Genomic DNA, 24,843 nt, shown 5'->3' on the forward strand with positions numbered 1-24,843 from the left:
ACTTCTTCACCAAACACCGAAGCCTACACCGAAGAAATGATTCTAAGCATTTCAGATCTTGTCTCAGCCACATAAAAAACCCAGCACCTAGAGTTGGAAACTAGGAACCAATTTTATACATTTATCAGGAGTGATATACATTGATAGGTGATTACACATTATCAGTGGTGATTATAAGTGATTACACATTTATCAGGAGTGATTGTGTGACCCATATTGTTTCCAACCACCCAGCATTAGCTTGGGGTCTCCAAAATTTACAATCTCCAAGTGACTATTGAAAGCAATCAACAAGCTGATAATTGATTTTAATGGCTTAATATAATAAAAAAATACTGGGGGGAAATCTTCAGGTCAGGAATAGCTCCAGTCAGAGCTGGCAAACCTAGTCACAAATATGGGGAAGTGAGTATTGTATATCTGAGAACATTGCAGACGTCTTTTAATAACGAACAATTTTTGCTAACAACTCACTGGAAAAGTCCACTGCATAAAAGGGAGGGAATGGAAACTGGCATAACCTATATGGGGACTGAATATTTGATTTCTATTCCATCTGGGCCCAGGACTGCTCACATCACTGAAAACAGCCTACAGGCCCAATTCTCTAGCAAAACTGACACTGTTCCCTAACTTATTTTGCATAGCCTTCTAGGTGTGTTTTTTGAGAGAAAAGCACTTTTCCAGAGTATTATCACAAAGCAAGTTTGCCATCTGGTCCAATTTTATCATTCTGAAATGTGTTGCTCCGCTCACAAAATACCTAGGCTCTATTTTGGTAAATATCTATTTATTAAAGCTTTTTAAAGAGGCAGGGGTGGTGGCGTTTACCCTATCAAAACTGGGTGGTTTTTGTTTTAATGATGAGAAACTGTGCTGGACCTTCAAAAGACGCACAGAATAGTGAAATTGGCACCAGGCGGTGCCACTCTTGGATTCATCTCCATGGAGCAGAGAGAACAAGGATGCTGAAGACCACAGTTGTTGATTCACATTAAGACTGTTCACACAAAACATATACTGTTTATGCAATATGTCAGAGTTCAAGTAGTTCATAGCTTTAACTCTTAATCCTCACATTAACTGTGGCTGTCATCTACTGTTATCAGTTGCTCCTATGCATGTGTAATGTTTTTGTGTCCACACATATAAGCAACAGAATGATGAAGACTGACATAAAACACAACTTTAATCTAAAGAGTGACTAAAAAATATGTACTGCAGTATCAAGCCTTCCTTAGCTTTTCTAGCTCCATGTAATCTTAGGCATGCATGTGTTCCACAAATTACAATTTTCTTAACAGGATTGACATGCCCCATATTAGAGAATATCTCTAAATTATAAACAATTACTACAGATGGTCCCGGATGCAGACCAGGAGGGTGTCCAAACAAGTCCTGGGAGAAGTCAGAAGAGGTTCCTGCATACTAGGGGAACCTCCATGTTTATATTTTAAAAACACACATGCTTTAAAAACAAAATAAACCAACCGCCTCCCCCGAAGCTGAGTATTGTGCATGAGCACCATTGCCCTCATGTTTCCATGAAAACCTGATGCTCCCAGGTGGCCATGAGGATAAAGGGAAATGGCCTGAAGCTGGAAAAAGAGAGATGTTGGATGAAGAGGTCAAAGGGAGTCGGGAGGGGAGAGAATAGCAAAACTGGGCAACGAAAGGAAGAAGTCCAGTTTGACTTCCTCAACCTATTGTTTGACTAGAGAGAAAGGGATTATTGGTTTCAGACAACAGTTATTATCCAAGCCAAGTTTCCCACCCACTCTCATCAATGACTTGATGGCCAGAAAAGGGGAGAGGGGACAAGCTGTTTCGCCCAAATTCAGTCTCAATATCAGCATAGGGGTTGCATCCCGGAGACCCCCATCAGTGTTCCCTTCAACAGGTATTCCCAGATGTTATTGACTACAATTCCCAGAATTCTCAATCAAAAGCCACTGCAGGTATTCTGGGAGTTGTAGTCAACATCTGGAAATCCCTGTTAGAGGGAACACTGACCCCCATTGGCTCCTGACACCACTGTAAGGGCTGGGCAGCTATTGTGCAGCCCTCCTACTTGAGTCTGGTGCTTCTTAGCTCATGCAGAATGGCAGCTGTGGTGCTGTCTAACTTCAAGGCTGCATAACTTGGGCCCTCCTGCAGATGCTGGACTATAACTCCCATAGCCCCTCATTGTTGGCCACTGTGGCTGGGGATGATGGGAGTTGTAGTCCAAAAACAGCTGGGGGGTTAAGTTGTGCAGCAGATTGAGGAGAGTAAAAAAGAGGAAAGGTTCTTCCTCTTTGCCCTGCATTTCCCCCGCTTTATGCCTCCCCCCACCATAGAAACACACTTGTAGGCCATGTGACTCACTCCATACTAGTCTTCATCTACTTCTAATGAATTAAATGTGTGCCAGAAAGTGTGTGTACAGGCTGTATCACTATCAGAGTAAAAGTCTATTTTGCTAAAGGTATACAACTCAAGAGGTAAAGGCACATCTTCACCGCCTGATCTGCAGCCTGGGGTATTATAATTACGATACTGTATACATTTTTCCCCCTACTGTGAAAAATTTGAACATGTGAAGCAGGTCTGAGGAAATGGCTTGCTCAACACATACTGTAACATACAGATTCCAAGGTGAGTCTTAATTCCAATACACAAACACAGCACCCTTGAAATTCTTACAATTTTTCTTTGACAGAGAGTCTTCCTTCCTTAGGATGGCTGCATGACAGGCAGGAATTCAAAAGATACAGAGATGTTTTCCCCATCACCCTTATGCTGCAGATAGCTTTCTTGGTTGAATTTCTGTCTGTCAGTGCTGTTGCTGCTGCCACTGCAAAAGCCTTCCTGGGGGAAATAAAAGTGAAAAAAGCAGGAACCCCAATTAAAATATATACCTAGGGATCCTAATAGCTCTATCTGAAGTGCTGTGGTGGCAATGAGAGACAGAGCGCTTTAAAGACTGCGGCAACACCTAGATTGTGGAAACTGGAAAGTCTTCGTTAATGCGGGCTGTGGAATTATTTTCTGCTACTGTGGCTGTGTTTCTTTACTCCGTTTTGTTATCCATCGATAGGATAAACATGCCCTCATCTCTTGCCTGTGGGCTTCCCAGAGGCATCTGGTGGGCCACTGTGTGAAACAGGATGCTGGACTAGACGGGCCTTCTTGGGCCTGACCCAGCAGGGCTGTTCTTGTGCTCTTAATTCATTTGTTGCAAATTTTGTCCTCCTTGGAAGCTGCCTCGACCGTTTTCTCACGAAAGGAGGAGTAGAAATGATGTAATTTAAAAAAAAACAAAAACCCATACGTGTTCGCTTAGCAATACGTCTTTCACCTAGGTTAAGATGATGCATAAGATGGAAACCTCGCTCTCTCTTTTCACCCAGACGTGAGACTACTACGACGTTACCGGGGTGGGGGGATCACCTCACCTGAGGGCTTCTCAAAGAGAAATAAAGGGCTGCTCAAAATGGCCACATTCTCTTTGAGGGCGGCAAGACGCACACACCCCGGAGGCACCAGCACGTGACCCACCTCCTTCGACTCCCCCTCCTGCTGCTTTCAAGCACGTCCGCTACAACAAGCTCTCCCCCGCGCGACCGCACCTACGGCCGGAAGCATTGTGGGAGTTGTAGTAGGAGGATGCTGAGTGGCTTTTTTTCCTTGGCCGTAAGGGGCGTTTGTTAGATCATAGAGACCAGTAGGTAGGTAGAGCGCCGATGACGAAGAATCATAGACCCAGGGCGTCTTAGCTAGGGCTCCTCCCCTTTGTCGGCAATCATCGAAGACCGCCTTCGGGGGAAGGCCTCCAAGATCAGCGCCCCCTGTGGCGGCAGGGTGCGAGGGCATGGTGCCGGGTAGCACCTCCGCTCCTCAAATCCAAAGCAGGCGCCGGTGGTGGGGATGAACTGAGCGCGCCAAGGGGGCGCAAGAAGAAACAGAAGCAGATGCCCTTATACCAGCTGGCAACTGGATCGCGTCCCTATCGAGGTGAGCAGCGGTCCCTGCCGAGGAAGGAGCAAGTGGGTATGAATGAAGGGGGGCGGGGGGCCACGGCTCTGAAGTTGGGAGGGGGTATTTGGTGCGGGCGGGCCTTGCAAGAACTCGCGGCGCTGCGGTTGTGGCTGTAACGAGGAGGCGGGCAAGAATCCGCCCGCTCGATCGAAGCCCTTCAAGTGCCTTTCTCGACAGGCACATGCATTCCACTGCGCTCTCTCCCTCGTACAGCCCCTTCCCCCGGCTTCTCTTCTAGGCCAGGGAATAGAGAATAGGAAGGAGAGCCAAGGGTATCACAGCCACTCCCCCCACGCCGGCATGCAGCGGGTAGTGAAATAGGTGTGCAGGTTCCAAATACCAGCATCCTTGCTGCTGGCAAGAAAGACTCATGCTTAGAGGGGACGGCCAGGGGGCAGAACCCAGCGGGAAAGGACGGAGCCCAGACAGCCCTTCTTTGTCTAGGATGTAGTACGATATCCCTTGCCACCACGCAGTACCATCCACACATGATCCCAGGCCATCACAGATCAGTCTGACACGATCCAGGCTGTAACTGTGTCACAAGGACAACACAGGGACTAAGAGTGCAGGTGAGACACGCTGAGATTGGGCATCATCAAGCCACGCATATACAGCATTCAAGAGGGGTAGTAGCTGCATTAGCTGCCTTGTGCCTGATGAAGTGGGCTCTCTGGCCCATGAAAGCATATGCCACAATCAGTGTGTTAATGTCAGTGTGTTAATCATCAAGGTGCCACAGGACTCTTTGTTATATGTGCAGTACATTAGGAATGAAGCATTCAGAAGGCATTCTAGAAAATGTTTGCTTATCAGCATGTTTACCCTTTTTTACAGATGGGATTACAGCAGGCTGAGGTTAGTCTGAAGGAAAATTAGTCTGTGACAGTGAGTTTAAAATGCATTTAGAGCAGATGGCTCAACAAACTGAGCCAAGCCATATTTTGGTCAGGTGGTCAAAAGCATGCATTTTTTAATTTAGTTTATTATATATGTACACCGCCCCAAACTTCCATCTCTGGGTGGTTTACAGCAAACATAAATTAAAACAAAAATCAAAACCTTAAAACAATTTAAAACCACAAATCTAGTTAAAAAGCTTGGGTGAATAAATGTGTCCTTAGAGACTTTCTAAAAGTTGTCAGAGATGGGGAGGCTCTTATTTCAACAGGGAACGCATTCCAGAGCCTCAGGGCAGCAACAGAGAAGGTCCGTCACCACATGAGCTGGTGGCAACTGCAGACTAACCTCTCTGGATGATCTCAATGGCTGGTGGGGCTCATGGTGAATAAGATGTTCTCTTAAATACCCGGGGCCTAAGCCTAGTAGGGGTGTGCACAGAACTGGCTGATTCTGTTCAAGTTCGAACTGGAACCGGATCGGACCAGTTCGGTCCAGCACCCCCTCAAACTCTCCCTCCCCCAGTTTGGTCCAGTCCGGGGGGGGGGGGCGTTGTGAGTTTTTTGGTTTTAAAAAAATTTTTTTTACACTTACCCCTCTGGGGGAGTTGTCTAAGGCGGCGGGGGTGGGGTGGATTAGGCCTCTCCCCGCCAGCCTCCCTTATTTAAGAAATCGGCCATACGGCTGCTTTTCAATCTTTCCCCCTTGGTGCAGCGGCCCTTTTGGAGGCCACCGCACCTGTGCAATGGGCCTCTGTGTGGCCTGGGTCATGCTAAGCCACACATTGGTCTGGGCAAAGTGCAGCATTGCATTGTGAAAACAGTGCTGGGCAATGAACATAAGAACAGCCCTGATGGATCAGGCCCAAGGCCCATCTAGTCCAGCATCCTGGACTAGCATCAGTGGCCCACCAGATGCCGCTGGAAGCCACAGGCAGGAGTTGAGGGCATGCCCTCTCTCCTGCTGTTACCCCCCTGTAAGTAGTACTCAGAGGCATCCTTCCTTTGAGGCTGGAGGTGGCCTATAGCCCTCCGACTAGTAGCCATTAATAGATCTATCCTCCATGAAGTTATCCAAACCCCTCTTAAAGCCATCCAGGTTGTTGGCTGTCACCACATCTTGTGGCAGAGAATTCCTGGCTGGGCAAAGTGCAGCACTGCATTGTGAAAACGGGGGACTGTGCAGGGTATTCAGCTTTGGTTGAAGCATCATACAGGCCCAATAAACAGTTAGTCAGGGAGCACTTAGGGTTGAAGGGGGTTGTCACTGGCTCCCGGTCCTTACAATAAAGAACACTATATTAAGCATCTAAAGCATCATTATATTAAGCATCTAAAAAGCATGTATCCATTTCACACTCCCAGTCCCAACCCACCTCTCTTCACACACATGCTTTCACATCCTGTCACACACAAAACCCCTTTCATGCTCTCTCGTTCATATCTGTCTATACACATACACATATATGAAACAGGTACATGCACTTTCTTCTCAGAAGCAGACACACATACACACAAGTTACTGCCTCTCCCTCTGACCTCAGTGCTGCTGCTACCTACTGCTCATCTCTGAGGACTCAGCAGCTGCAGCCCGCTCCTCCTTGCTGGGTGGGTGGGCTGGTGGTAGTAGTAGCGGGATCAATTGAGCAGAGCAAGCCTCCGCCAGGGCAGGGTGGAGTACTTGGACCCTGAAGCTGAACACGGCTTTGAACCCAGAACAGCAAGAGCGGTGGTGACAGTGATAGTGGTGGCAGTGGGTGGGGTTGTGAGGTGGCAAATTGCTACTTGCCCCAGGCATCAGAGTTTCATTGAATGTGGCGGGCAAATTTTAAGTTTCCATACTTGAAAAAGTTAGTTATTTCAAATACTCTGACCTCACCTTAATCCAAGCCTTGGTGACCAACAACAGATCAATTAATACAACCCACAAAAGCCACAATAAAACAACCAATCAACACAATTAAACTAGAAAAAGAACTAAAGATAGTTAATGAGGGACATGCCTCTTCAACAGCAAATACTACATTTTGTTATGTATTTGTGATGCATATACATCATTGATACTGGTGTGAACACCATAGATATGAAGGAGTTTGTGGTAAATTTGTCTATCGCCACAAACACCCTCTCTCATTAAGCAGAGCCTTTGAGGTGGCTGTTGTTAGTTTCCAGGAATTCTCGAGGGGGTTTGCTCTAACTGTTCAGAATCAAGATTCCAAGGGCAATTTTTTCAGACGAACATAAGAAGGGCGCTGCTAGCTCAGACACAGAGTCTGTCCATCCAGCTTTCTATTGATATCAGTGGCAGCCACGTGCCTCTGGGAAGCTCACAAGCAGGCCATGAAGGCAACCACCAACAAAAATACTGCTCATATCTGCTGTATATGATCTGCTTTTGTTTAATGTCTGTATTGTGCACCCATAAGGAATCAGACAAATTATCAAAAACTTATTGAAAAGAGTTAATCCTCATTGTTTTCTTTACAGATGTCTTTCATTAGAAATTAAAAATGGAACTAGGGAAAGGAAAACTGCTGAGAACAGGCCTTAATGCCTTATATCGGGCCATACATCCTGTGCATGGGATTGCCTGGACAGATGGGAAGCAAGTGATACTGACTTCTTTATACCAACATAATGGAGAACCAAAATTTGGCAACTCAAATGTTGTTGGTCAGTTTGAACATGTTCATGGCCTTTACTGGGGTCCATCTTGTGCGCCAGATGTTCCTGCACTTCTTGCCATTCAGCATAAAAAACACATCACCATGTGGCAGCTATGTTACAGTGTCTCTGAAAAAAACAAACTTATGGTTTATCAGATTAGTGAAATTGGTGAACTGTTTCCTATACTTCCTCAGGGTTGCGTATGGCACCCCAAAAAGGAAATCTTGGCTGTTCTTACGACACGAGACACTTCCGTACTGCACTCAGTTCGCCTCAACAACTCCAGGATAAAAGCAGATATTAAAGGCACTGGTCTCATCCACTGTGCCTGTTGGACTGGGGAAGGAAACCGCTTGGTGGTTGGGATAGGCAGTGCCCTCCATTCCTATGTCTGGGATGATGATCAGAAAACTTTAAATGCATGCTCTTTTTGTCCAATATTTGATGTGGGAGGCTATATCTGTGCTATTGAAGCAACTCTGAATTCCCAAGTGGCTGTTGCTACTGAACTTCCACTAGATAAGATATGTAGCTTAAATGCAGGCATTGCTTTTGAAATTCCAACTGAGGTTGTAGGAAATTCTGTTCCTTCTCAGACTACTTCATCAGGCTGTGAAGAATCTATAGATGTTGGGAAAAAGTTACCTGATCAAGAAAACTCAGTGCCAGTTGTAACCTCTGCATCTTCACCTGAGGATCTAACTCATATTCCTTCAGGCAAACCAAAATCTGATAACAATCCTCTAATTCATCTAAGACCCAAGGACTACCTAACAGGAAGTGGCCATGATGCTTCACACTTGATCTTGGTGACTTTTGAAAGAAAAGCGACGGCTACCAAAAAAGTCAGTATCCCAGGGATTCTAGTCCCAGATATAATAAGTTTTGATCTAAAAACTCAGACCGTAGTAGTAGCCTCCAACACTTGCAATATCATTTTAGCCTATTCTTTAACTTCACCTCACTTACCTAACATCCAACAAATTCAACTTGATAAAAGTGAGAGGCCAAAGGGATTATGTTTTCTAACAGATAAACTATTGCTAATATTAGTTGGAAAGCAGAAATTAACAGACCCTGCTTTTCTTCCATCCTCCCGATCTGACAAGTACATTCTCCGTTTGATGATCAAAGAAATTGTATATGAAGAGGGTTCCACTGCATTTTCGGGGGCCTCTCAGGTTTGCTTTACAAGTGTCCCTGTGAAAAGAGAAGCCTCTGAAGTGCACCTTTCAGACCCTCGTCCTCTGAGTGATGGGTTGGTGTTGCCAGGCTCCATATTAATACAGTCTCCTAGAAATGGAAGAAAACTGATAGAAGAAATTCAGAGCCCTGCTAATGACCAAAGCCCGTTGATGAGTGTGGCTGACTTTAAGGAAAAGAGGACTTCCAGGGATTTCCCCCGAGTCCTGGAAATGGATGCAGAATCAACAAATCATTCACTGGCTCTTCAAGGACTTGAAACATCTCCAGGATTGTCCAACATTCCAGCTTCACCAAACAAGCAAGAATACAGTTCTACTGAGACTTCAAACTCTTCAAAAGCTAACTTCTTGAGAAGTGAAAAAGAAGTCAATTATATCTCTAAACATCTGGAAAGGCTGTGCAACAGTTTTACAGAATTGCAGCATCAGCTTTTTGAACTAACGGAACTTCTGAAATCTGGGAGAAAAACTCTGTCAGGGTATCCATCTGCTCGTGAGCCCTCTTTTGTTAACATCACCTACCAGGTAAGTTTCAAACAAGAAGTATCTGCATTCAGATATTTTTATGGTTAGAGCTACATTTAAAATACTAGTCATCTTGCTTCCCTCCTTCAGAAAATTTTATCATTTTGTAGGAATTTGGCCTGCCACAAAATCACAAAAGGGAGACAAACTATTTTCCTGTCCAAAACTTGCTGTGTGATGCTAATCTCACAGAAAATTCTAGGGAGAAAGGGCAGACATATAACAGACTCCGGGAATTTCTCACATCATTGTGATGTGGACCTTTCTGGAATTGAAATGCATACAAAATTAAAGGACTAGGTGCGGTACAATGTCCAAAATATGGTTTAGGGGAGATTGGAAGTAGGAGTTTCAGGTATGCTAAATAGTCCCTGGTAAATGTGACTACCTCTGTATGTCTATCCCTTGCTGTGCCCTGCAGATCCTTACACACAGTGTAGACTTCATACTTCTATTCAGTAGATAAGTACTTCACAAAATGGTACTTTTTTATTTGTCACTGGGACGGTTGCATCCAAAGAAAGTTAGTCATGACTAACTTAGCCTAGTCATAACTGTCCCATTGAAATTAATAGGACTTAAGTTAGTCATAACTCATTGATTTCAATGGTACTTAGTCATGATTAAGCCTTGATCCTTCCGTGTCTAGAGTAAATGTAATATAGAGATGTTAGCCTTGGCCACTGTTATATTGTTTCTTGCATAAAGGATATTTAACTTTCAATTGTCCTTTCTGTTAGAATGATGGTTTGTGCATCATTTCATGCACATTCTGTAATAAGAAACTTTTTTTAAAAAAGAGAAAGGTGCTGTCAGTTTTGTGCCAGTTACATGCTAAAGGCAGAAAAACAAAGAGGTAGCCCCATCTCTGACCTTAAGAAGAGATCAGCATTGTCTGAGCTGACTGCTCTGATAGTCCGGGAGAAGTCACACATGTATAAATCCAGTTCCCCAAGGATCCTGATATGTGGAATCCTGGGTGCTGGAAATAGGCTTGATAGTTCTTTTACCCAGCTTATTACTCTTGCACATGTAAAAATATTCAGCAAGATTGTTTGCACACAGATCAGACTTGCTGGATATGGAATCACGAGAATAGGTTTAAAAAAATCTGTCATAGCCTAGAACTATTTTTCTTTAATTTGCAGAAGGATTCTTCTGGAATTGTTGCACCTGAAAAGCGATCTGTTGTCCTCTGTGATGGTAAGCTTCGTTTGAGTGTGGTTCAGCAGATTTTCAACCTCTGTCTTGTTGAAATGCAACATGGTAAGTTTTGTGTGTTCAGAAATCAGAAATATGGTATTTTATTTAATGAAAATATTAGATTTATCTGGAAAAGAGGGAACATGCCAGTGAGGGAGAAAAAAACTGTACTTATTTTGTGTGTTACAACTGATTGATTTACAATTAGAGGAATTACAGTTAGCTCTGAAAAATATGGCTAACTGGACCTGGACCTGATAGCCTTCCAGGAGAATGGTACAAAGCATTCTCAAACATTCTGCTTCCCAGGTTATTGTCAGTCTTCTCTGAGGCCCAGCATCTCTTCTGCAATCCAAATTCAATGCAATTATTTCACTTCTGCTTACGCCTGACAAAGATCCATCTAACTGGGCCAGTTACAGACCTATTTCTTTAATCAATGTTGATATTAAAAGTCTGGCTTCTATTTTGGCCAATGGATTACAATCTGTTATATCTTCAGTAGTACATCCTGATCAAGTGTGTTTCATTCGAGGCTGGCAAGGTGCAGATAATTTTTATTTATTTAATTTATCATATTTCTATACTGCCTGATAGAAACATCTCTAGGCGGTAAACAAATCAAAAAACACAGCAAATATTAAAACAGAATAAAGCAGTTAAAATTCACAAAACTAATAAAACAAAATCACAGATAAAAACACATAGGATTTAAAAAAATTAAGTTAAAGCCTGAGAAAACAGGTACATATTGAGGGTCTTCCTGAAAACAAACAGAGAAGGCGATGCTCTTAATTCAGCAGGGCGTGCATTCCAAAGCCCTGGGGCAGCCACAGAGAAGGCCCGGTCCCGAGTTGCCACCAAACGAGCTGGTTTCAACTGTAACTGGACCTCTCAAGATGATCTTAATAGATGTTAGGGTTTATGACAGAGAAGGTACTCTCTTAAATACCCTGGACCCAAGCCATTAAGGGCTTTATCGGTAATAACCCGCACTTTGTATTTCACATGGAAACATATCGACAGCCAGTACAATTCTTTCAAAATTGGTATTGTATGGTCCCTAAGTTTTGTCCCAGAGACCAATCTGGCTGCCGCGTTCTGTACCAATTGTAGTTTCCGGACTATGTACAAGGGCAGCCCCACATAGAGTGCATTACAGTAATTAAGTGTAGAAGTTACCAGCATATGCACCACTGTTTTAAGGTCATTTACCTCCAGAAACGATTGTAGCTGATGTAACAAGCGCTCCTGGCCACTGCCTCAACCTGAAGAACCAGAGAGAATTTGGGGTCCAGGAGCACTCCCAAGTGACATACCTGATCTTTCAGGGAGAGTGTAACTCCATGCAGAACAGGCAGATCTAAATAATCTCTCAGGTCTCAACCTACCTTCCCTCTAAGGTACGCGCGCAGAGAACTCCAGACCACTGTGTGGCTTTTTCAGCGAGCGCTCACTGTGCTGATGCTTGTGCTGCCTTTTCCTTTCCCCTGCCCCGCCAATCCACGCTGCACCATGCCGATCATTCCTTTTAACTGCTTCTAGTTGTGCAGTGTGGGATGGCATGCAGGTGGAGGGGGAGGGGGAAAGGTGAACTGAACCTCCCCCACCCAGGCCCGTAGCCAGCTGGTGGCGTGGTGTGTACCTGCCACACCAAAACATTCTCTTTCCTCCCCTCACTGACTGTTTTCACTGAACATTTTATAACCTGCCTCCCCTGACTTCTGCAATCCCCTCAAAAAATTTTGAGGCTGGTTACAGGCCTGCCCCCCGCCCGGCCACATCTTGCTCCCCCCCCCATTGTGCAGAGTGGAGCCAAGCCGTCCTTTCTCCCCTCCTGCTGCCTTGTGCCCCACCCCAATGGCAAGCCTGGAAGCGAAGATGCTGCTGGTGAGCCACTCCTTCCTTCCTCAGCCCCTCCCATGTGAGGGAGAGAGAGAGAAAGAGGGAGGCTTTCTCCTGACGAGGGAGGAAGAAAGGAAGCGGGGAGGAGGGAGGAGAAAGAAGGTGGCTGGAGGGCAGGGGCGTAACTACCATTAGGCAAGGGGAGGCCGTCGTCTTGGGGCCCCACTGCCTCGAGGGGCCCCCCAGAGGCACATCACATGACTCCCCACCCGCCCATGTTGCACCCCCTGTGAATTATGTTGAGTCTCTTGGAGATCGGCAGGAGCAGAGAGTAAAAAAACTAGATTGTGAAGTGTGTTTGTGTGTGTATATCAGCGAGGGGCCCATTTTTAAATCTTGTCTCTGGGCCCCCTCCAACCTTGCAACTCCCCTGCTGGAGGGACTCCTGAAATCTCCTGGCGTCAGGTGCCCAGTTCACAAAATAGCCCTATTTTCTTTGAGCTTTCGTTTTCTTCACGCTTTCCAGACTCAGTTCTCTCCCCTTGCACTGGCAGCAACCTCCCTCCGCCTTCAGGGAGCGGTGGAATGAGTTGGGACAGGATGGGCAAAAGGGATTTTATAAAGGGGGAAGGCAGAGGGAGGCTGTTTCCAGTGCCTTCTTGCAGCAACATTGCCTGCCGAGATAATGGCCATGTGGGGAGGTGGCTGCACTTCCTGGAGCTGGCCCCCAAAGCAGCAGCCGCAGCAAAGAGGGAGCGACCCAGCAGCACTACAATGGGATCATTGCCAGTGCTGGAAGCAGTGAACCTGTCCCTGTGTGCTCCTTTGACTGGGCTTCCTCTCTTCTGGCCTGCTCATTGCTCTCCAGACTTCCCTCCCTGTCACCCAGGCTCTGGCTGCGTTGGTGGTTAAGGTGCCTTCCCCACAGGAGGAGTGAGTGGAATGAGTGGCGGATGGGGGAGGGGGGGCGGTTCTGCTTTTGTTTTGGTGTTGAAGCTGAGCTCTTAAAATTTCATAAAGACAAGATTTATTCTGTCTGAACTTTTCTGAAAGTAGCATCTGCTTGATGTAGTGATTGGTTTTGACCCGTGCATTAGGCTCCTGCTTGTTGTACTATATTATCTTCTCTGCCACTTATCAAAATTTGATAATTCTTGGGGTATAGTGCTAGGGTTCCCTCAGTAGACAAGATCTGGAATATATTTATAGCTGTTCTCATTACTTAAACATGGGTCTTTAATAGAGTGTTTTGCTCTGTTTCAGAAAAATTCTGAACATATTTTAACTATTATTGAGATCACTGAGTGTTAAAACACTGCTGAGAACAATAGTTAAAATATGATATTCAGATTTTTTCTGAAAAAGAAAAAAAGACTCTAGTGAAGATTCATGTTTAAGTAATGAAATCAGCTATAAATATATTTCCTAGTTAATTCAAGGTTTTTATTCTGTATGTGATCCAGTTATTCCAGATCTTGTCTACTGAAGGAATCTAGCACTATTCCCCAAGCGTGGTGTAGTGGTTAGAGTGCTGGACTAGGACCGGGGAGACGTGAGTTCAAATCCCCATTCAGCCATGATACTTGCTGGGTGACTCTGAGCCAGTCACTTCTCTCTCAGCCTAACCTACTTCACAGGGCTGTTGTGAGGAGAAACTTAAGTATGTAGTACACCGCTCTGGGCTCCTTGGAGGAGGAGCGGAATATAAGTGTAAATAATAATAATAATAATAATAATAATAATAATCAAATTTTGATAAGTGAACATGGGAACATAGGAAACTGCCATATACTGAGTCAGACCATTGGTCCATCTAGCTCAGTATTGTCTTCACAGACTGGCAGCGGCTTCTCCAAGGTTGCAGGCAGGAATCTCTCTCAGCCCTATCTTGGAGAAGCCAGGGAGGGAACTTGAAATCTTCTGCTCTTCCCAGAGCGGCTTCATCCCCTGAGGGGAATATCTTACAGTGCTCACACTTCTAGTCTCCCATTCATATGCAACCAGGGCAGACCCTGCTTAGCTATGGGAACAAGTCAAGCTTGCTACCACAAGACCAGCTCTCCTCTGTGGCAGAGATAATAGCGGCAGGCCCTGGCAACAGTAACTCATGCCTTTGTTACCTCTTGTTTGGATTACTGTGACACGCTCTACCTAGGGTTGCCTTTGAAAATGATTCAGAAGCTTCAACTAGTCCAGAAAGCAGTGGCCCACCTCCTCATGGGTGGCCGTAGATTTGATAGTGTCACACCTCTTTTACGGTTGCTGCACTGGTTGCCTGTTTGCTTCCGAGTACAATTCAAGACGTTGGTTCTCACCTACAAAAACCAGTTGTATCCCGTTCTGTGAGGTCTTCTCAGCTGGCCCTCCTTAGTGTCCCGGGCCCTGGTGTAGTGCGTGGTGTCAGCCCATAGGAGGGCCTTCTCTGTGGCTGCCCCTCTCCTTTGGAACACTCTTCCCCCCCAGATTTGTTCAGCCCCCTCCCTGGCTGCTTTTAAGGCCCTTTTTAAGACTCATCTGTTTCGCCAGGCGTTTGTAATAATAATAATGTATTTGAATTGATTGTTGTTTGTTATTTCTGTTGTTCACCACCTAGAGTATTTGGAGAAGGCAGTATATAAGAAGTTTCAATAAATAAATGACTACAGCAAGCAGGAGCCTAACGCACAGGTCAAAACTAATCACTATATCAAGAAGACACAACTTTCAGAAAAGTCCAGACAGAATAAATTGTATCTTTATGGAATATTAAAAGCTTGGCTTAAAGCCAAATGCTAGCATACTTCATTTAGCACTATAAAGCTGTACATCCCCATTTTCTAAATAGAATAAATACTATTTTATATTATAGTTTTATAAATAGAACAGAATTGCGAAATATATACTTCTTTGCTTCAGTATTTGTGTGTGTGCATGTTATATCTATAGTGGCACACAATAATGCATCTGTGCGCACATCTCCCTGATACTGCTGCTCAGAACCAACCTTATTCCACACACTGATGAAAAAAATTAGAGGGGACACTGCTCAACAGTGTGCCCAGTTCTACAGCTCCAAAGTTCTCTTGATTGGGACAAATGTTACTTTCACATATTTTTGAAAATTACTAAATGCAGCCTTTTTCTGTTAACAGTGTATAGATATATCAGTTGATAGTGAATTCAACAAAAATATGCCAAATTCAGAAACATCCAGCCTGTCCTCAGTGGTTGGAGGTGCTATTCATTTATGTATTTATTTTTACATGTCTATCCTACTTCCTCCAAGGAGCCCAGAGCAGTGTACATGGCTTATGCTTATCCTCACAACAACTATGTGGTGTACGTTAGGCTGAGAGATAAGTGGCTGGCCCAGAGTCACCCAGTGAATTTCATGGTTGAAGGGGCATTTGAACTTGTCTTCCCCCAGTCCGAGTCCAACACTCTAACCACTACACCATGCTGGCTAAGTGCTGTGTTAGTTGCAAATAGGTATAAAAACAGAAGTGACTTTCCATATAGTTAAAGAAATGTTCCACTGCAAATAGGAACATTTTATGAACAAATAGGAACAACAAATGTTGTTTTCATAAACAACTGTTTGCAGATTGATTCCACAGCCGAAGATCCACTTTCATAACTTAAGAAAGTGTGACTTGGGTTAACCTCACTTATATAATTGTTATATATTGGTTATGTTTACAGGCTTGCTTGCCTGTGCCCTCAGAGATATTTTGAAAGTCCTGCATGGTATTGGCCTTAGGTTGAGTTCAAATAAGGCCTTAAGCAGAAAGATTAAAGGTTCACAAGATTGTAAGCTGCAATCTTCTCATAATGTCGCTTGCAACCTAGCATTACATAACCAGTAAATGGAACCGCTAGTAAGAACTGCATTTCTAGCAGTTCCTACAATTACTTGTAACACATGACAGCCGCAGTGCTGATATAAAATATGGGAAGTCCTGCATGACTGCTAACAGCTGTGTACCCCTCTAATCCAATAATAGTTTTACAGTTTGGAGGCATGTGACTTTTGAAATGCTAACAGGACCACTACATGCAGTGTCAGCTTCATTTAAACATTTGGATTTGTCGTTTTTATCCCCATCAGAAATATAAACTGGTTGTACTAAAATCCTCAGGAGGAGCCGGTTAGGGGAAGCCGTTGACTGACCTTTACTGGCACCTTCTAGAATGAGATGTCCCTCGTCTTTGCAAGTCTGCCTGCCTGCTCTTCCTGAGCTGGTTTGCTAGATGGAGAAGGTTTTGTTGGAAAGCAGAGCAAGAGGGAAGGTCAACACAGTTGGTTGGGAAGCCTGTGACCTTTCCCTTGAGAGGGCCCCAAAATGCCCCTTCCTCTCAGGAACGACCTAGGGGGATATTGCTTTCACTGGCCTTAGGGTGCCACCTGTGTTGCTGTGGCCTCAGCTGTTACTACACCAGCTCCCACCTTTATCTTAGGTTTATTTTCATGCTGAGCAACTGGCACACCTCATTCCCAGGAAAGGGGCCAAAAAAAAGGCTGCCATGCTTAACCGGCCTGGAAGCAAGAGCCCCTACCTGCATTCAGAGGTGAGCCAGAACCTGTGCAGCTACTTCACAGGACTTGGGAGAGCAAGGATACAGCCTGCCAGGTCTGTGAGAAATGAAAGCCAGGCTGCTGTCCTGCAAGGAGTCAGGCGTCTCTAAGCCACCTCCCCATACACATGCTGCCCGCTTAGGGGTCCTGCTAACATTAGGCTACAGCTGAATAAGCCTTAAGAGAAGAGGCTCTTGAGCTAAAAGATGAGGCAGCAGCTGCAGGCAAGGGTCTGAAACAGGGTTGAAACATGTCCAGGATTTGGCTGTCCTGTCCAGGAAAAGTGTCATCTTGGACCTGACTCTCCAGAAATTTGAGCAGGAAGATTGCTTTCATGAATTTAACCCATTTTTCTGGTGCTCTGCTCCAGGCATTGTCTCCACATGGTGTCAGTGCTTACAAGCCCTATATTCCTACCCTTTCTTTGGCACCAGTGCTGCTAACTGGCTTGGATAGCTCTCTCTATAAGGCTCAGTAAACGCCTTCCGTATAGAATCCAGGCTATACTCCTGCCTGCTGTCCAGTAGAGATGTGCACAGAACCGGTTCAGAGGCCCTTTATGGTTTGACGGCAGGGGGTGTCTTACTTTAAGAGCGGGGGAGGTTGCACTTACCCCTCCTGCCGCTTTCCCCCCCTGGTGTCCATTTTTTCCAAAGCCCATTGGGGCGGCAGCATACCTCCCTGCTACCCCATTGCCCAGATATGACCGGAAGTCTCTGACGCGCATCAGAGACTTCCGGTCATATCTGGGCAACGGAGTGGCAGGGAAGTACGTTGCCACCCCAATGGGCTTTGGAAAAAACAGATGCCGGCAGGGAGAAAGTGGCGGGAGAGGTAAGTGCAACCTCCCCCACTCTTAAAGTAAGACACCCCCTGCCGTCAAACCAGCAGAACCGCCGGAAATGGAGCCACTCTGGGAAGAGCATCTAGGTACCAAGTTCTCTCCCTGGCATCTCCAAGAGAGAGCTGAGAGAGATTCCTGCCTGCAGCTTTGGAGAAGTCACTGCCAGTCTGTGTAGACAACACTGAGTTAGATGGACCAGTGGTCTGACTCAGTAAATGGCAGCTTCCTATATTCCTAAGTCATCTTTAGAGAGGAGATCTGGTCTTGTGGTAGCAAGCATGATTTGTTCCCTATTGCATATGAATAAGAACAGCCCTGCTGGATCAGGCCCAAGGCCCATCTAGTCCAGCATCCTGGACTAGCATCAGTGGCCCACCAGGTGCCACTGGAAGCCTACAGGCAGGAGTTGAGGGCATACCCTTTCTCCTGCTCTTACTACCCTGCAACTGGTACACATCCTGCCTTTGAGGCTGGAGGTGGCCTATAGCCCTGAAACTAGTACTGATAGATAGACCTACTCCATGAAGTTATCCAAACCCCTCTTAAAGCCATCCATGTTCTTGGCTGTCACCACATCTTGTGGCAAAGAATTCCACAAGTTGATTATGCATTGCGTGAAAAAGCACTTCCTTTTTTTGGTCCTAAATTTCCCAGCAATCAATTTCATGGGATGACCCCTGGTTCTAGTGTTATGTGAGAGGGAGAAGAATTTCTCTCTATCTACTTTCTCCACACCATGCATGATTTTATAGACCTCAATCATGTCTCCCCACAGTTGTCTTTTTTCTAAACTAAATAGCCCCAGGTGTTGTAGCCTTGCCTCATAAGGAAGGTGCTCTAGGCCCCTGATTATCTTGGTTGTCCTCTTCTGCACCTTTTCCAGTTCTACAATGCCCTTTTTGATGTGGTGACCAGAATTGTACACAGCACTCCAGGTGTGGCCACACCATAGTTTTGTATAAGGGCATTATAATATTAGCAGTTTTATTTTCAATCCCCTTCCTAATGATCCCTAGCATGGAATTGGCCTTTTTCACAGCTGCCGCACATTGAGTCAACACTTTCAACGAGCTGTCCACCATGACCCCAAGATCCCTCTCCTGGTCAGTCACTGACATCTCAGATCCCATCAATGTATACTTGAAGTTGGGGTTTTTCATCCTAAGGTGCATCACTTTACACTTGCCAACATTGAACCACATTTGCCATTTTGTCGCCCACTCACCCAGTTTGGAGAGATCCTTTTGGAGCGCCTCACAATCTGTTTTGGATTTCACTACCCGAAAGAGTTTGGTATCTTCTACAAATTTGGCCACCTCGTTGCTTACCCCTACTTCTAGATCATTTATGAATAAATTAAAAAGCACTGGTCTCAGTACAAATCCCTGAGGGACCCCACTTCTTACTTCCCTCCATTGTGAAAACTCTCAGTTTATACCTACCCTCTCTTTCTTTCAACCAGTTAGCAACCCACACATGTACTTGTCCCCTTATCCCATGACTGCTAAGTTTTCTCAGGAGTCTTTGATGAGGAACTTTGTTGAAAGCTTTTTGGAAGTCCAGGTATACTATGTGAACTGGATCACCTTTATCAACACACTTGTTTGCACTCTCAAAGAACACCAAAAGGTTTGTGAGGCAAGATTTACCTTTGCAGAAGCCATGTTGGTTCTCTTCCAGCAGGGCCTGTTCTGTGTGCTTTGCAATTTTATCCTTGAGGATGCTAACCGTCAATTTGCCTGGAACGGACATTAAGCTAACCGGCCTGTAATTTCCCGGATCGTCCCTGGATCCCTTTTGAAAATCAGTGTTACATTTCTAATTTTCAGTCCTCCGGTACAGAGCCTGATTGCAGGGATAAGTGATATATTTTAGCAAGGAGGTCGGCAATATCACATTTGAGTTCTTTGAGGACTCTTGGATGGATGCCATCTGGCCCTGTTGATTTGCTAGTTTTCAGTTTTTCCAGACAGTTTAGAACATCACCTCTTGTCACTTCTATCTGACTCAGTTCTTTAGCCTCCATCCCTGAAAAGCCTGGTTCCAGAACAGGTATATGCTCAGTATCCTCTGCCATGAAGACGGACGCAAAGAACTCATTTAGCTTCTCTGCAACCTCCATATCCTCCTTAATCCTTTCACCTCCCTCATTGTCTAATGGTCCAACCACCTCTCTGGCAGGTTTCCTCCATCTGACGTATTTAAAGAAGTTTTTGTTATTCCCCTTGATGCTTTTAGCTAAATGTTCCTCAAACTCTCCTTTCACCTCCCTTATTGTCACCTTACATTTTTACCATAGTTTGTGTTCTTTTTGTTCTCTTCATTTGGACAGGCCTTCCAATTTTGGAAGGAAGTCTTCTTGCCTTTTATGGCTTCCTTGACATTACCTGTTATCCATGCTGGCATCCTCCTGGACTTAGTGGTACCTTTCCTCCTTTTGGTTATACAATCTAACTGGGCTTCTAGTATTGTGGTTTTGAGTAAACTCCATACATTCTGGAGCGAAGTGACTCTCCTGATTTTCCCTTTCAGTTTTCTTTTCACCATACTCCTCATTTTGGAGAAGTTTCCTCTTCTGAAGTTCAAAGTGTCTGTGTAGACTTCCTTGGTGATTCTCTCCCTGCATGTATGCTGAATTTGATCACACTATGGTCACTGTTCCCTAAAGGGTCGATGACACTGACATCACACACCAGGTCCTGGGTGCCACTCAGGATTAAGTCCAAGGTCGCCTTCTCTCTGGTTGGTTCCAAGATCAACTGTTCTAGGGCACAGTTATTCAGTGTATCTAAAAATTTGACCTCTTTGTCATTACCTGACTGTGAATTTACCCAGTCTATGTGTGAGTTATTGAAGCCACTCATTATTACTGCCCTGCCTTTCCTTGACACCTCCCTGATTTCCTCCTGCAACTCCCAGTCACTGTCAGTGTTTTGATCTGGAGGGCGATAGCACGTCCCCAGTAGCATGTTCCCTTTCAGGCCTTGTATTGTCACCCACAGGGTTTCTATGGAGGACTCCAGTCCACCTAGGTTTTCTACTCTGTTAGATTCTATCCCTTCTTTAACACACAGTGCTACTCCATCTCCAAAGCATCCCTCCCTGTCCTTTCTATGTTTATATCCAGGGATAACAGTGTCCCACTGGTTCTCACTGTTCCACCATGTTTCTGTTATAGCAACCAAGCACTCCAGCTCACCCATCTTGGCTCAGAGGCTTCTGCCATTGGCATATAAGCACCTATACACTGAATCTTCCCTGGTGTATGCTCTCTTTCTTTGGACTCTTTGACCAGCTGGCACAACCTTCTGTCTGCTCTTTATGTGGTTCTGCTCTGTCCCTTTCTGTTTTATCTGAATCCTTTGCACCCTCACACTTTAAAGGATGGCATTTGCTGAACCGGATACTGTCCAGCTCCCGTTGGCTATTCCCCAGGCGTCATTTTAAAAGCTGCTCTGCAACCTTTTTTATTTTAAGCACCAGCAGTCTGGTTCCATCTTGGTTCAAGTGCAGCCCATCCCTTTTGTACAGGCCTTGCTTGCCCCAAAATGTATCCCAGTGCCTAACAAATCTAACCCCTCCTCCTGGCACCAAAATCTCATCCATGCATTGAAACCCCTCAGCTCTGCCTGTCTCACGGTACCTGCGCGTGGCATAGGTAGCATTTCTGAGAATGCTACCTTGGGGGTACTAGACTTCACTATGCTACCTATCAGCCTACATTTGGCTTCCAGGACCTCCCGACTACATTTCCCCACATTATTGGTACTGATGTGCACCATGACAGCTGTCTCCTCCCCAGCACAGCCTATCTAGACGCTGCGTGATGTCTGCAGCCTTTGCACCAGGCAGGCAAGCCACTGTGCAGCCAAAACGCAGATCACAAATCTATCTCTTTATACCTCTAATGATCAAATTGCCCACTACAAGGAGGCCCCCACCCCCCGGAGGAGTATCCCCTGTGCGAGAGGATATGGGCTCATCATCCATGGAAGGGGTCCCTTCTAAAGGAGCATTTCCCTCTTCCTCAGACTGATGTCCTCCGTCCCCAAGACCTCAATTCTCCCTGACAGCAGAGGAGCTATTAGCCTTTGAGTGGGATGCCTCTACCACGTCCCTGAAGGTCATGTTCGCATGCCTTTCTGTCTCTGAGCTTCTCCACATCTGCCACCTTGGTCTTGAGGGAACAAACTTGTTCCCTGAGAACCAGAAGCTCCTTGCACCAAGCACACACCCATGACTTCTGCCCATGGAGCAAATAGTCATACATGTGACACTCTGTGCAATACACTGGGAAGTCCCCTGCTAACTTTCTATCTTTATAACTGGTTTTGTTGCCAGTTTACAGTATTTAGAGATAGTTTATTAGATGGATAGGTCTCAGCTGTATTGGTCAGCTATTTAACTGCCCAACCTGCCTTTCTCAAGAATATGAGAGAGGGATTAGTACTTATATGAGGGAGGGATTTGTACTTACCTTCTCTTCTCCACTGGGCTCCTTGTGAGCACGGGGCGCTGTTACAGTCTCCCCTGCACACTTCCTGCTAAACTTCCGCAAAACTCCAATGCCTTGTTTGCTATCCCTTTTGGTTGTGCTATGTTCGCTATGCTCTTCGGCCTTCACCTCTTATGTAGAGAGTAGGCTTCAAACTGAGACACAGGAATGTGGGACCTCCCACAGCCCTAGCTGACTCCATCCCCTCCAGGCAGGGAGAAACAACAAATGAATGCCACAGGGCCCCCAATGCTAGCCCTAGCAAATAACAAACAAACAGACTAGGACTTCTTCCTTAAAGAGAAAGGGGGAGGAGCCACTCTGGAAAGAGCATCTAGGTTCCAAGTTCCCTTCCTGCCATCTCCAAGATAGGGCTGAGAGAGATTCCTGCCTGCAACCTTGGAAAAGCCACTTCCAGTCTGTGTAGACAACACAGAGCTAGAAGGACAAATGGTCTGCCTCAGTATATGGCAGCTTCCTATGTTCCTAAGTCATCTTTAGAGAGGAGAGCTGGTCTTGTGGTAGCAAGCATGACTTGTCCCCTTACCTAAGCAGAGTCCGCCCTGGTTGCATTTGCATGGGAGACCACATGTGAGCACTGTAAGATATTCCCCTCAGGGGATGGAGCCGCTCTAGGAAGAGCATGTTTCAAGTTCCCTCCCTGTCTTCTGCAAGATAGGGCTGAGAGAGATTCCTGCCTGCAACCTTGGAGAAGCCGCTGCCAGTCGGTATTAACATTTGCATCTTCCCTCCTTTGATGGTTGTGTCCAAGAATTCTCTCAGACGAAAGTTGCAACCCCTATCTGAAAGGAAGGCAATCTGGAGGACACAGGGCCCAAGGAAAATAAATGTAGGCAAAGGCCCAGACAGCTACAGTACTTGTCTATGGCCACATATTTTCCCACCATATGGTGGGCATTTTGCTAGTAATTGGTTATTTCCTAGAGAGCTTTAATATGTTTATGAATGCAAGAACTGGTGTTTTGGTTTGGTTTTTTTGTCCAAATTAGTATCTCTCATCTTTGATTTTCACATATCAGTTTAACAGCAATTCAGGAAATGTAAATTTCATTGAGGAATATTGCCAGTCATGCATTGCCATACCACAGCAGAGGTACTGCTAGTGGCACCAGCAGAAGGAGTTTGACAAGCAGAAGGACTTACAGGCCTGTTTACAGGATAGAATCCAGGCTGTCCTCATGCCGGCTTGGTGGAATTGCACAGAAACTATCCTAAGGCATAGAGGTCTGTCAGCAATCAGCTGCTGATTTATTTTCTGATATTGCTATATTCGCACCTAAGAGTAATGTTAAGCTATGGCCATTTTATTCTCAGAAGTTGTAATTACAGTATAGTCGTATTGTTGGTCTGAATGAACGAGATGCAAGACACATAAAGTTGCCTCTTACTATCTAATGGCATATTGAAATGTAGAACCATTTTCCTTGTAGACAAAATCTAAAATCACTAGAGGAAAATGTCGAGTTTCCAATGCCAGCTAACAGTGTGCCTTACAGCACATAGCAGTTTGATCTGATACTCCTAATAGGCCGCCCACAAGGGCTGTCATCTTGCTTAATGCTTACAATACAAAAAAAGTGTCCAAGATCAATTACGTTCTTTGAAAAACAACCTTTATCTAATATCTTCAACAGATTTGTCCTGGATTGTTCTCACTGCAGACAACGAAGGTTATGTGCCATTAACATTCGATACCATGCAGGAAATTGTCATAAGAGATGCTAATGCCAGCTGTAGTTACAGTGGCAGCACTTCCTCCAAAACGCTGGATGTTGTCAGTTCTACAGATGGATACACGAAGCTTTCCTCCCAAAGCTTGGATCTCACCACCAGTTCTACAGAAGTACTGAGAGAACATTCTTCCCGGAGTCTAGGGAGCAACACTTCCTCTGACCAAGCCAGCATGTCATAACTGAGTTAAAGTTGTTCAGCCAGGACAGTTTGTTAGTTGCCACTTTGGACTCAAATCTTTCATTGTGCATAATTAAAGCTGTGTTTTCACTGTATTTTTTGCGTTTACACCTGGATGTTTTGCCATTCTGTAGATCTTGCTTTGTTTTTTCCGCCTCTTTCTCACATTTTCTGTCACAATCCAAGCTGCAGGGTGGGGCGGGGGTTGTTTTGTTTTAGCAAGCAACATATTTAATAATTCATCAACTCGAGATTGTAGACAAAGTTTGCATGTTTGCACTCAGTCTCTTCAAGCCTGTTCGTCTGTTTATTTATCATATTTATATACTGTCGGAAGTATACATCTCTAGGTGAGAAGTTGATTCAAGAAATTTATGTTTTCAGATAAACAAACACCTCCCTAATTATGTTTCTCTACTAAAGGTAAAGTTGAATGTTATCCAGAACATAAAATCTTTAGAGGGCTTTGCCCTTAGAATTTGCTCAGGAGAAGTCTCTGTCATCCACAATGAATGAATGAATATTTTTTCCAGAAGTTTTTGTAATTTTCTGCCATGAAACAAGCCACTTATAGGCCTTTTTAGATAGTTTTTGTTTTTAAAGCCAGCAAAATTTTCAATCTGTTTTAAATTAAATATTCAGAGACTTCTCAG

At 45.0% G+C, this 24,843-nt stretch overlaps 1 protein-coding gene across 3 annotated transcripts; it reads left to right on the forward strand.

Moving 5' to 3' along the window:
- Positions 1–3,656: 3,656 nt before the first annotated feature.
- Positions 3,657–24,298, forward strand: LOC128340208 (WD repeat and coiled-coil-containing protein-like). Of its 3 annotated transcripts, XM_053285122.1 has the most exons (5): positions 3,659–3,996; positions 4,858–4,878; positions 7,407–9,316; positions 10,465–10,582; positions 23,914–24,298. In XM_053285122.1, exons 3-5 carry the CDS (start codon positions 7,430–7,432, stop codon positions 24,189–24,191), a joined length of 2,283 nt encoding a protein of 760 aa, XP_053141097.1. In that variant the 5' UTR covers positions 3,659–3,996; positions 4,858–4,878; positions 7,407–7,429; the 3' UTR covers positions 24,192–24,298. The 3 variants fall into 3 exon arrangements, with proteins under 3 accessions (XP_053141098.1, XP_053141097.1, XP_053141096.1); XM_053285123.1 differs by lacking the exon at positions 4,858–4,878 and having other exon boundaries at positions 3,657–3,996; positions 10,465–10,519; XM_053285121.1 differs by lacking the exon at positions 4,858–4,878 and having other exon boundaries at positions 3,662–3,996.
- The last annotated feature ends 545 nt before the right edge of the window (positions 24,299–24,843 follow it).

This window comes from Hemicordylus capensis, chromosome 1 (assembly GCF_027244095.1).
Source record: "Hemicordylus capensis ecotype Gifberg chromosome 1, rHemCap1.1.pri, whole genome shotgun sequence".
Lineage (NCBI taxonomy): Eukaryota > Metazoa > Chordata > Lepidosauria > Squamata > Cordylidae > Hemicordylus > Hemicordylus capensis.